The sequence below is a fragment of the Metschnikowia bicuspidata genome (genome assembly GCF_001664035.1).
Source record: "Metschnikowia bicuspidata var. bicuspidata NRRL YB-4993 chromosome Unknown METBIscaffold_2, whole genome shotgun sequence".
In the NCBI taxonomy this organism is placed as follows: domain Eukaryota; kingdom Fungi; phylum Ascomycota; class Pichiomycetes; order Serinales; family Metschnikowiaceae; genus Metschnikowia; species Metschnikowia bicuspidata.
Genome location: NW_017387732.1, coordinates 595,017 through 607,365, shown reverse-complemented (window position 1 = coordinate 607,365; position 12,349 = coordinate 595,017). Strand labels below are relative to the sequence as shown.

The window sequence follows — 12,349 nt, the reverse complement described above, 5'->3', positions numbered from 1 at the left end:
GGTTCATGTACTCAAATATCTGAGCGGCCCGGTCTGTTCTGCGTCGCTGAAGTACATTGTCGGGTTGAAGGTCAAGGTCGACGTGTCTTTATTTGTCTCTGCGCTCATTGTAGTTTCTCCCATGGTCGTAACTAAGCGGCGCTACCAACTATTATGAAACAGCCTGGAGCTGTCTCTTAAACTACGAGTAGATCGGTTTATAGATAGTTCAGCCTTAGTGGATAGGCCTAGTCTATCTGTCGTATTCTCGATGTCTAAAAAGTGTTATCCTTCTTCAGGGATGTCTCAGCCTCACGCTCCTTTATAGTTCGGAACCCTTCTATACAGTAGGTGAGGGGTAACCCCGATCAGGAATGTTTAGACTCTTCGTCCTTCGTATTATACAGGATGCCCAGAATCTATAATCTGGCTCATTTCGTATCATAACAGACTTTCGGTTGCGGCCATACCATGCAGGAAGCACTGTTTCCCGTCCGATCAACGTTAGTTAAGCTGCATAGGGCCACACTGAGTAGTGTAGTGGGAGACCATATGCGAAATTGTGGTGCTGCAATCTTTTTGCACTTGTTCTAGAAGGAGAAGAAAGTTAGGCCTTTCGGAGAACATTCTGGTGATTTGGTCGTATGAATGAAGTTGAGAACGAGGTGCCATCGAAGGCCAAGAAAAAAGCAGGGAATGAAAACTATGGCTGGCCCGGGGCTTTTAGCTAGTGGCCGAAAATAGCAAGATATAGTGTCTTAGGCCGGAGTAAAGAAGAAGGTCATTCTAGTGGGACATTTTAAAGGTCGTATGGGCTAAGCTTATGCCAGCGATGTAGTCCAGACCACATGTTCTGTGGATTTTACCAAACAATCCATTTCGAAATCCCTATATTAATGCCATAGTAATTTCCAAATCGATCACAGGATTAATTCTAAATTGATTCAACAAAGGGTTAAAAATTCTTTCCCACAAATGTTTTAAAATGAAATAACAAATGGTTTCTAAATCAATTCCCACGTTTGATTGTAAAGATATTGGAAATCCAATTCAAATTGTATTTGGAAGTTGTTCCCGGATAGATCACACTAGTACTTTCAAAGGTAATCCAATAATTGATTCTAAAATCACTCCAGCAATCGATTCTAGCGAACCATTAAATTTTTGATCGCACCTTGCGCCCTGATTTATATCTCTAGACATGCGTGGACGAGCGATATTAACTCTCAGACTCAAGGTTTGGTCTTTACTACGTCTATATATCAAACTTTAGAACATGGTTTCAATCATTCCTCATCTTTGTAGGACTACGCCGACATTAAATAAATTAATATACAGAGGAGAGAAACAAATAGGGATTGGCTTGGCAACGGTGATTGAAGCAGCAAATCTCAAATTTGAGAATCTCAGGAATTGTAATTTGGTGGTCTCAGTCAGTTCAAGCATTCTTGAGTACATTGGAAAAAGGCGCCATGGAGGGTGATAACCTGGTAAAGAAACCCGTCTGCTCCATTTAGTTTGGTCACGAAAGATTCTAAATTCATCAACAGGTAGTTCTAGTCAATTTCCCAACTGACCCCATCTCCATCCACGAGTGGTTCCAGCTCGATCTAGGAAATGGTTCCAGCTCGATTCTACAATTCATCCCAAATTAATCCACAATTATTTCCAACTGGATCTCATAACCATCTCCAAATTAATTGCAAAGTTATTACCAACTCTACCCCCGAATATTTCCAAATTAATTCATATTTATCTCCCGCTCGATCGTGCAACTGATTGTAACTCAATCCCCTCTAATTCCAAATTGATTCCAAAATCATCTCCAACTCAATCCCCCACCAAATTCCAAATCAATCTACAACCATGACCCTTTCTATCCCCCACTACTTCCAAATAAATCCAAACATGGCCTCAACTCGATCCTCCACTACTTCTAGCTCCATCCACAACTAAATCCAAATCATTCCCACAGCTAATTCCAAACTAATCCAAAATTAGTACCAGTCCCATTCCCCCAACGAATTCCAAATTCATCCACAATGATGTCCCTCTCCATCGCACAACAAATCTTAAATTACTCCACAACGAATTAAATTTCCATCCTCCAGTAGTTCCTAATTGATTCCCAAGTCATCCCCAGCTCTATTTTCCCTCCCCCGCCCCCCTTCTTCCAGCTTTATCCACAACTAATTTAAATTGTCTCCACGAATATTTCCAGCTTTATCCACAACTAATTCCAAATTGTTTCCACGAATATTTCCAGCCCAATCCTGCTATAATCTCCAACTTGGTTGCACAATTTGTCTCAAGTTAATCCACAACTAATCCCATCTTCACCTACAACTAATCTCAAATTACTCCGCAACTAATTGCAACTCGATCCCCCGCCAATCCCAAATCATTCCACAATCAGTCCCAGCTCGATCCCAAAACGAATCCAAAGTACACCACCACTATTCCCGGGTCCATCCACACTAACTCCAAATTATATCCACAACCAATTCCAAATTATTTCCACAAGTATTTCCGGCTCCATTCCTCCTTCTTTTTTCCAACTCGGTCGCACTACTAATACAACTCGATTCCCCACTACTTCCAAAACACCTACTTGCTCATCCACCTCCACCCCCACCAATCCCAAAACTTCCCAAAACTTCCCAAAACTTCACAAAACTTCCCAAACTTCCCCGCCAATCCCAGCTCCTTCCCCACCATTCCAACCCCAGCCTCCGCGGTCATTTCCGGCACAGCACGGCGCCCGGCTGCGCCTGCACACAGCGCGGCACCGGCGATGCCTTCGCCAGCTCTGTGCTCTCCATATCTCTTTTCTAAACCCCACCCCCTCGTCCAGACGCCCCCCGCTCCTCCCCGAGCAGCAGCTGTCCGGCGTGACGAACCCAGGCACGTGCTTTTTCCCCGGCGCAAAACGACCCCCGACCGGCGCCACACCCGTCCGCCATGTCCGAACAAGCACGCCGAGTTTCTGAGAAGGCGGCCCGCTTTGAAAGCCTGTGGCTGTCCGGGCCACCAGCGGGGGCCGGCACGCGGCCACGCGGAGCGGCCGACAGCCGCAGAAACAGCCCCCTCCTTTCCGAAAACGGACCTGTTTTCTCAGAAGGCAGGCCTGTTTCTTCAGAAGTTGGGCCTGTTTCTTCAAAAGGCAGGCCCGGGTCTTTGGAAGCCGGACCCGGGTCTTCGGAAGACAGACTCAAGCGCTGCGAACAGAAACCCCGGCTCTCGGAACTCAACGCCCGCCTTTCTGACCAAAGTCCCCGTCTTTCTGACCAAAGTCCCCGTCTTTCTGACCAAAGTCCCCGTCTTTCTGACCAAAGTCCCCGTCTTTCTGACCAAAACGCCCGCCTCCCAGAACAAAGCGCCCGTCTCCCAGAACAAAACGCCGCCGCGGCGGCGGCCCGGCGGGAAATGCCGCTCTCGTGCCAGCGCTGCCGGCTCCGCAAAGTCAAGTGCAACTTCGCCCATCCCTGCTCCAGCTGCGTCAAGTTGGGCGTGGAGTGCATCGCCGTGCCCAACGACATGCGCAAGAAACGCCCGCCCGCCAACTACGTGCTGACGCTCGAGAAGCAGATCGACGCGTACCTGAAGTTCGTGGCGCAGCTCCGCAAAATCGAGGCGCCCGCCGAGCGCAGCCTGTTTTTCGACACGCACGTGGCGTCCGTCGGCGCCGTGCTGCCGCCCGAGGGCCTGGACACCAACCAGGACACCAACCAGGATACGCCGGGCCCAGAGGCGGCGCCCCGGGCCGCGCCGGAACCGGGCGCCCCGCCCAAAATCCGCCCCGTGTACGGGCCCACCAGCGTGTACGAGAACGACAGCGACTTCAAGACACGCAGCAGGTCACGGGGGCTCGTGCACAAGAAGGAGACGCGCGAGGTGGCCGCGGTGCACGCGCTTGCCCGCGACCCGGACGTGCTCCACTGCCTCCGGCTCTTCTTCACGTGGCAGTACCCGAACCACAACATGTTCGTGTTCCGCGAGGCGTTCTTCATCGACTTCTTCCAGCCCAAGCCCAACGCGCTCTACTGCCTGCTGGTGTTGGTGCTCAGCGTGTGCGCGTTGGGCGCCCGCATGTCCGACGTGGACAGCATCTACCTGCGGTCGCTCTCGTTCTACAACGAGGCCAAGTCGTCGCTCTTGTCCAACTTGGAGCACCCGTCCATCACGTCCGTGCAGAGCTTCCTCTTGCTCGCGTTCTACGACATCTGCAACGGCCACAACTCCACGGGCTGGATGCTCCTGGGCAACGCCATGCGCATGGGCTTCGACTTGGGCTTCCAGCTCAACCCGGAGGTGTGGTTTCTCCAGCACCGCGGCGCGTTGACCCTGTTGGACATCTCCATCCGCAGCCGCATCTACTGGGGCTGCTTCATGGCCGACCACTTCATCAGCCTCGTGTTGGGCCGCCCGTCGCTCCTCAAGCTCCTGGACGCGTCCATCCCGGAGACTGAGGACTTGCCGGAGTTGGACTGGATCAACGACTACAAGTACATCCCGGAGAACGTCACCAACATCTCCGACCCGTTGAAGAACATCATCAACTTGATCAGCATCTCCGACAACATGCTCGACGACATCTTCACGCGCTCCGACAGCTACCACCCCGACACGCCCGCCCACGCGCACGACGACTACAACTTGGTCTCGCGTGTGTCCAAGCTCTTCGACTACAACGCGCAGATCCAGCTCTGGAAGAACTCCTTGCCGCCCGACTTGAACTGGGACCGCGACAACTTGCAGCTCACCTCGGACAACCCGACCATCTCCGTCGTGCGCTACTACTACTACATCCTCATTCTCTGCTTGAACCGCCCGTTCGTGGGCATTGCCCGCGACTTCAAGGACAAGCGCCACCTCTCGCCGGCCTTCTTGTGCACCAACGCCATCGAGGACTTGTACGTGGCCATCCAGAAGTTCCAGAAGTCCCACGGGCTCCGCCGCGCCTCCATCTTCATTGTCTACTGCAGTATTCTCTCCATCTCCGTGATCTTGCTCACCTCCACCACCAACGTCTTGGCCCCGCACAAGAAGACCCAGCTCAAGTACTTCTTGAACGTGCTCGCGGGCTGCTCCAAAACGTGGGGCTTGGCGGAGCGCTCCCACAAGATGATTGCCCTCAAGCTCCGCGCCCAGTTTGCGGACGACCCGGACTTCCGGTTCCCGGGGCCGGACCCCGCCAAACGGGGGCGTGCCAAGCGCCCGAAAAGGGCCCCCGACTCAATGTCCGCGGCCCCGGCTGCCGCTCGCCATTTGCCAGCGGAGCCCCCGGTTGCCGCCGGCTGCCACTCCGCGGCCTTGCCGGCGTCGTTCACGCCCATGGACGCGGCGTTGCTGTACGAAAGCGCGGGGCACGGCGACGCCTTTGTCTCGGACGGAAACATGGCGCTCGACGACGAGTTCCGCTTCCCCAATGCGGACTTCGACCTGGCGTCCGCAGCGGACCAGCCCCACACGGAGTTTTTCGGCGGCCCGCCGGTGCTCATGACGTCGGACTTGTTCAACGAGGACTGGGGCGCGTTGTTCCCCGACTCCATCTTCAGCCACCGCATTGGCCAGTCGCAGTAGGAACGTGACGTTTATTCTAATGCTACATACTCTCAGGTGTCCGTGTCCCAGATGCTTTCGTCGACAAAGTAGAGCCAGTTGAAGCCGTTCCAGGAGCTGATGATGCCGGCGGCGCAGTACACGCTCACGATCATGAGTTTCAAAAAGGCCATTTTCTCCAAGACCTCCAACTTCAGCTCAAAGACATCGATCAACGTCACGAAGCCCGTCACGGGGATGAGCCCCAAGATGTACAACGACGACACGCGGTCCAACAGCAAGTAGCTCGAGTACGCCTGGTGCGAGTTCTTGTGCGTGGGGATCCGCACCACTTTGCGGAACACGAAGTAGTAGATCAAGTACCACAACGTGGTGAACACCACCTTGACGAGCCACTCCTCGCAGGTGAAGATGAGCGGGAAAAGCGACACGTACCCGCACGCAGCCACGAGGTTGAACAAGCTCAAGAGCCGCTTGTCCCTGGTCATGAGGAACGAGAGCGGGAAGATCACCAACAAGATCGCCTTTTCGTGCACGTGCCAGCCAAAGAGAAAGGACGCGTATGCGCAGAGCGTCAACGCACCTAGAAAGCGCTCGTACGTCGGCTGGATGAAGAGCGGAATGAGCGCCATGACCTGGTAGAACAACGTGAGCATAAACGTGAGCTTGGGCGTGATTTCCGGGAGCACCACGAACTCCACGTCGCCCACAAGGCCGCGCGTGCCGGACTTGAGCACCGCCGAGGCGTCGAGGAGCCGGGCGTCGAGTTTCAAGAGCTTTTGGAGCGGCACCTGCGCAAGGGGAATCTGCCGGTACGCCTGGAGAAGCACGCGGTCCAAAAACGAGTACACCGCCCAGATGTTGGGCGCCCAGTACGCGTGGGTCAAGCCCCTGCTGAATGGGAACAAGCGCAGCACAAGCTGCGGCATCACGCCGTGGTAGATGAAGGGCGCAAACGCCACGCCAAACACCGCCGCCACCGTGGCGCCAAGCTTCAAGAGATTGCGCCATTTGACGAGCCGCACGCCGTTGGCAAGCGCGCTCCTCTTGGTGTCGTAGCGGAGGTTTAGCGTGTACGCGCGGAGAAGATAGATGAACACGGCCGGCGCCAAGTAAAGATAGATGTGCTTGAAGCAGAGGAGCACGGCGAAACAGAGCCCGCAGAGCACGTGCTTCTCGAGCCGGGCGCAGTTGATCATGAGCACAAGGAGCCCGTACATCATGCCGTTGTACTGGAAATGCATGTGGTCAATGAGAACAAGCCCGGGCGATAGAATGAGGCTCAGGGCCACGGCAAACGCACGGGCCTGTTCCGCCGGCGCCGCCGTGCGCACGTACCACTGGAGCGCCAAGAACAACACGGCCTCGGTGGCCATCACCGAGGCCCGCTGGAAATACACAGTCGGAAGGCCGTACTGGCCCACCTCGACGATATCGAGGCACCCATCGGCAGCCACCACCGGCGGCACGAGCTGCGAGAGCGCGCACTCGAAGTACGCGAAGAAGGGCGGGTAGTCGAGCGTCCATTGGCTGGTGTTCTCCGTGTACCACTGCGCCATTGGGAGCTTGTTGGTGATGGCGAGCCAGTTCCGGTGCACGTCGAAATCCGTGGAGTGGTAGCCGACGACAAGGAGGCCCTTCAAGAAAAGCGAGAGCACCCAGATGTTGAGGAGCGAGCCGCGCGGAAACCCGGCGGGGGTCTGTGGCCGTCTGGGGGGCGTGTTGGCGGCGTTTCGTGGCACTTCTGCCGGGGCCTCAGTGCTGGGCGACATGGCCAGAGGAGCGCCGCGGCCGCCCTGGCGGTGTGCTGTGTTTTCGGCGGCAGCGCCTTTTTTTGAGGTGGTGCTTGGATCCCCGAAGGTTTTCGAGCGAGACGTGCCCGCCAGCAGAGGGTTTGCCATGGCACCGTGTGCGTTTGCGGAGGATGTGAAAGAGTGGTTCTGGAGGTTTGGGCCCGGTGAGAACTGGCGCTGGGCGATAGGGCCTGGCAGGCGTCGCGCCCATTGCGCGGCCCTGGAAATACCGCGGCGCCAGAGGTAATTTAGGGCCGCGCCGTGGGGCCAGTGGCCCTGGCGAACCCGGGCTGGGGAACCAGGGCACGTGGGTTTCTAGTGCCGGGGCCTTGCATATATTGTTTCCTTTGGTTTTGTTGGTCTTGTTGTTTTTGTTGTTTTTGTTGCTTTTGTTGCTTTTGTTGCTTTTGTTGTTTTTGGTTTGTTTTTGGTTTGTTTTCTGGTTTGTTTTTGGTTTGTTTTTGGTTTGTTTTCTGGTGGCATTCGGTGCTGGAGGGCGTCGGCGGCTGGTTGCAAACGGAATCGTGGCAAAGATTGGGGGCCGCTTGGTGTGGGCTGACTGATGGGTCCATACCATGCGTTGGGTAAAGTCAACATAGGGCATGGAAAACCGAGTAATTTCACATGGACAGGCGTATCTAGATATCACGGAAAGCGCGTTGACAAGCGTATCTAGATATCACGGGAAATGTGCGCTGTAGCGCTTCGTGATTGCTCAGCAATTCAACACGCACACGTCAAGTTCGCTTGTTTCCATGGGGCGTGGGTTCTGAATCGTGTTTTCGGAAAATCAGCGGCCCCTCATGAATGCCTCAACAGAAACACCGCCAGGGCCCGCATCTTTAGCACGCACCCATCCAAAAGTTCCAGCGGGGCTGAGAGCGGTGGATCGTCTTGAAGGGCCATCCGGTTTGAAGCACACCCCAGCCATGTTTCCCTTGCGTCTACGAAGCTGGTTTGCGGTTCGTGCGGTCCGGCGGGTCTGACGCCAAGCTTGAAGCCTCCAATGACTGCCGGCCAGCTGAAACGACAAGCCGTCTAGTGCCACTCGCCTTTTTCTTCGACGGGCCCCAGCGCTCGAGGCTTAGAACGCAGTCTTCTGGCATTCGGCTTGCCCCTCAACACCAAGCTTCCATGCCAAAGCCAAGTGGCCCAAGGCGCTGCATGGAGCGTTCAACGGTGGAACCCCATTGCCTTGAGCCGTGCAGCGCCATCCAACGACAGGGTGGAAAGGAAGGCGTAAACGCAGCGAGCTCGCGGACCCGATTTCGCACCCATTGCAAGCAGGTTCCGGGAATGGAGGCACCGGACAAATTACGTCGAGATCCAGTCACCTGGGCGAGCCGAGCACACTGGCTCATAGGCAATTCTGTCTACAACCAGTATTCCAGAAACATGCCCTGTATTTTGAGCTGAATACATGGCACCCAGGATGGACCACCAGAGCCCACCTGCGGAGCACTCTGTGCAGACTCCACTGGGCAAGGGCAGCGATCTTCATGGTGGACATCGCCAACACAAACACGCCAGCCTCCCGGCCGCTGGCCGACTTCATGGTGTGAACCTCTTTTTTTGTTTTTGTTTTTGTTTTTTTTTCTTTGGGCCCACCTATGCCGGGAGCCCGGCGACGGGCGCCATTGCATTTTCCAACTGTTCTCCAGCCCGCGAATTCAGAATTACACCATTCGCGGAACCAGCGCCGCGCGTCAGTCTTCTGGGTCCTCTGGTCTCGGGGTCTTAGGGCCTAGGCTTGGAGTGCCCGCGCAAAATTAGGGCCTAGGCTCGGAGTGCCGCGCAAAATTAGGGCCAAGGCTTGGAGTGCCCGCGCAAAATTAGGGCCTAGGCTCGGAGTGCCGCGCAAAATTAGGGCCAAGGCTTGGAGTGCCCGCGCAAAATTAGGGCCAAGGCTTGGGTGCCGCGCAAAATTAGGGCCAAGGCTCGGAGTGCCCGCGCAAAATTAGGGCCAAGGCTCGGTGCGCGCCCGCCAAGGCCCCTGTCAACTCCACGACAATCAAAGGCTCCTTGGTACACGCTGTCTTTCCACGCATCCACGGTTTCTCCTTCCACGGCATGTTCAGACGCTCACACCCCGCGCTCGAGGAGCTCAACGTGGCCATCGCGCCCGAGCAGTTGCAGATCTTGAAAAACCAGCTCGAGTCCGAGTCGCCGCCCTCGCCGCAGTCCCTGTTCAACTACGCGTGGGGCCTCCTCAAAACACCGTCGCTTCGGTCGCAGAAACAGGCGCTCGGGCTCTTGGCGGCCTTGTACCGCGACACGCCGGCGCTCCGGCGCGAGGCGCTCTATTACTTGGCCTTGGGCAGCGTGAAGACGGGCGAGTTTGCCGACGCACGGCGGTACGCGGACGCGCTCGTGGAAAAAGAGCCCGACAACGCGCAGTTCAAGGCGTTGAGGCAGGCCATCGACGACCAGGTCACGCAGGACGGGCTCATTGGGCTCGGCATTGCGGGCGGCGTGTTGGCCGTGGGCTTGGGCGTGCTTGGCGCCATGATCCGGAAGAAGCGGTAGGATGGGGCGGGTGGTTTTTGGTGGGTGGAGACGGGCGGGCCGGGCGCTCCGCACGGGTATCGTGGGGCGGCCCTGGCGCTGTGGCGGGTTCCCAGGGCGTTGGCCAGTGGTATTTTTGAATGGTGATCTGGGTCCGTTGGCTAGTAGTATGGGTCCGTTGGCCAGTGGCATGGATCTGTTTGACTGGTAATATTGGACCGCTTGACTGGTAGTAATGGTCCGTTGACTGGTCTGTTTGGCTAGTGATATGGGTCCGTTGGCCAGTGGCATGGTCCTTCCGGTGGGCCGAGTGGCCTGTGGCTCCACGGCAGCAGGACCCGTGCACGGTCCCGGTCTTCTGTTCGGGCGGCCGGCTTGCGTAGGATGTATATTGGCGTATGTCAAGGATCGTCATTTCCGGCTTGGCCGTTGTCGGCACCGCCGAAACCGGCTCGTACTATTCCGGCACCGGGCGGGCCCGTCTGTTTTGGTCGCGCGCCATCGCCAGCCCATCACCAGCCCATCACCAGCCAAAAGGCCATCACCAGCCAAAAGGCCATCAGACAACCGACAATCTGTCACGACGTAAAACACGTCCAAGCCTCGGGCACAGCGGTTCCGGCCATAGACAAAGCACGCGGAAACAGCCCAAAAACACGTTGAGAAGCACTTCCAGTCACAGTCCAACCATCTCCAGTCACAGTCCGACCATCTCCAAGCAGAGTCCAGCCATCTCCAAACACCACCCAACCATCTCCAACACAACCCCATGAGCCGCGATCATCTTGGCCAGCGCATCGCCGACGCCGTCGAGGCACACTTCGAAAAGGCCTCCGGGAAAGGCGGCAGGCCCGGCGTGCGGCCCGGCGGCGTGGCCGAGTGGACCGTGCTCGCGGGCCTCGTGGCCGTGGACGGCGACTCGTTGACGGTGCTCTCGGCGGCCACCGGCGTCAAGGCCATGCCCGACTGCGTGCGCCGGTACTCGCGGGGCTTGATTGTCCACGACATGCACGCGGAAATCCTCTGCTTGCGCATGTTCAACTGGTACGTGGTGGAGGAGGTCAAGCACGCGGCCAGGCGCCGGTTCTTGGAGCCCACTGGCGCGGCCGGGCCGGGCGGGCCGCGGTTCCGCTGGAGGCCGGGCGTGCGGTTGGCGCTCTACGTGTCGGAGCCGCCGTGCGGCGACGCGTCCATGGCCCACGTCTCGCAGGGCCAGGCGGCCTGGGCACGCCCGGGCGAGTCCGGGAAGGAAGACTCATTCAGGAAAGCCGGGGAGGAAGACCAAATCACGGAAGCCGGGAAGGAAGCCGGCGAGAACGAAGCCACGGAGGACGAAGCCGGGAAGGAAGCCACGGAGAACGAAGCCACGGAGGACGAGGCCGGGAAGGAAGCCACGGAGAAGAGATCCACGGAGAAGAGATCCAGAACCACGCCCGCGGCCCCGGCCACCGACGGGCCCGCCGCCAAGAAACACAGCGCCGTGCGGGGCCGCGCCGGGTTCGGCGACTTGGGCGTCGTCCGCACAAAGCCCGGCCGCGCCGACAGCCGCGTGTCGTTCTCCAAGTCGTGCTCCGACAAGCTCTGTGCCAAGCAGTTCACGGGCATCCTCAACTGCGTGGCCAGCGTGCGCGTGGACCCGGTGTTCCTCGACTTCCTCGTGGTGGCCGAACAGAAGCACTCGCCCGCGGACTTCCGCCGCTGTTTCGTCTCGCGCCTCGGGCCGCTGCCACCGCCGCCGCCGCACGCGTTGCAGGTGCTCACGTTCGGCGCCAGCCGGTACGCGTATGCCAAGCACGCGGGCCGCGTGCCGCTGCCGCTCAGCTGGGTGAGCTGCCCCGTGGCCGGCACGGCGCACGTGCTCAGCCAGGGCGTCCGCAACGGGGCCCACGTCAAGAACGGCCCGCCGCGGCGCGCCGGCGCCAGCACGCTCTGCCGCCGCAGCTTGTGGGAACACGCGCAGGGCGAGGTGCCGGTCCATGGCTCGTACCGGCAGTTCAAGCAGGCGGCCGTGGGGCGCGAGCGGCGCAAGCACGAGGCGCGAGCGGCGCTCGGGGCGTGGCCTGCGTGTGCGGAGGACGACTTTGCGGTGTAGCCTGGTCTAGGCCCGGGCCGGCTGGAGTCGGGGTGGCTCGGTGGTGCGTGGTTCCGGGTCCGTGTTTCGTGGCCATGCGTTCAGGGTTCCGTTTTCAGGGTTCCATTTTCAGGGTTCCATTTTCGACATTCCATGCTTTCAAGGTTTCATTTCTAAGGATCCATTTTCGAGATTCCATGTTCGGTGGTTCCATGCTTTTAAGATTCCATTCTCAAGGATCCATATTCGGTGGTTTCATGTTTCGTGATTCATGTTTCGTGATTCATGTTTCGTGGTCCATGTCTCGTGATTCATGTTTCGTGATTCATGTTTCGTGATTCATGTTTCGTGATTCATGTTTCGTGATTCATGTTTCGTGATTCATGTTTCGTGATTCATGTTTCGTGATTCATGTTTCGTGATTCATGTTTCGTGATTC

The 12,349-nt window shown here is 57.4% G+C and overlaps 4 protein-coding genes across 4 annotated transcripts; 2 read left to right on the top strand and 2 right to left on the bottom strand.

Moving 5' to 3' along the window:
- Positions 1–5,594: 5,594 nt before the first annotated feature.
- ALG8 (dolichyl-P-Glc:Glc1Man(9)GlcNAc(2)-PP-dolichol alpha-1,3-glucosyltransferase) lies at positions 5,595–7,313 on the bottom strand (the record flags this gene model as incomplete). The annotated part of the gene is made up of 1 exon (XM_018857030.1): positions 5,595–7,313. One exon carries the CDS (start codon positions 7,311–7,313, stop codon positions 5,595–5,597), a length of 1,719 nt encoding a protein of 572 aa, XP_018712491.1.
- A 232-nt stretch (positions 7,314–7,545) lies between these two features.
- Positions 7,546–8,034, bottom strand: METBIDRAFT_144396 (uncharacterized protein). The gene has a single exon (XM_018854504.1). It carries the CDS (start codon positions 7,929–7,931, stop codon positions 7,650–7,652), a length of 282 nt encoding a protein of 93 aa, XP_018712490.1. The 5' UTR covers positions 7,932–8,034; the 3' UTR covers positions 7,546–7,649.
- A 1,370-nt stretch (positions 8,035–9,404) lies between these two features.
- METBIDRAFT_10897 (uncharacterized protein) lies at positions 9,405–9,860 on the top strand (the record flags this gene model as incomplete). The annotated part of the gene is made up of 1 exon (XM_018853877.1): positions 9,405–9,860. One exon carries the CDS (start codon positions 9,405–9,407, stop codon positions 9,858–9,860), a length of 456 nt encoding a protein of 151 aa, XP_018712489.1.
- A 748-nt stretch (positions 9,861–10,608) lies between these two features.
- Positions 10,609–11,931, top strand: METBIDRAFT_40144 (tRNA-specific adenosine deaminase; the record flags this gene model as incomplete). The annotated part of the gene is made up of 2 exons (XM_018857237.1): positions 10,609–11,040; positions 11,212–11,931. 2 exons carry the CDS (start codon positions 10,609–10,611, stop codon positions 11,929–11,931), a joined length of 1,152 nt encoding a protein of 383 aa, XP_018712488.1.
- Positions 11,932–12,349: the final 418 nt, after the last annotated feature.

What these genes read in the sequence shown, in the direction of transcription:
- METBIDRAFT_144396 (XM_018854504.1), bottom strand. Translation starts at nt 7,931, where the DNA reads ATGTTGACTTTACCCAACGCATGGTATGGACCCATCAGTCAGCCCACA.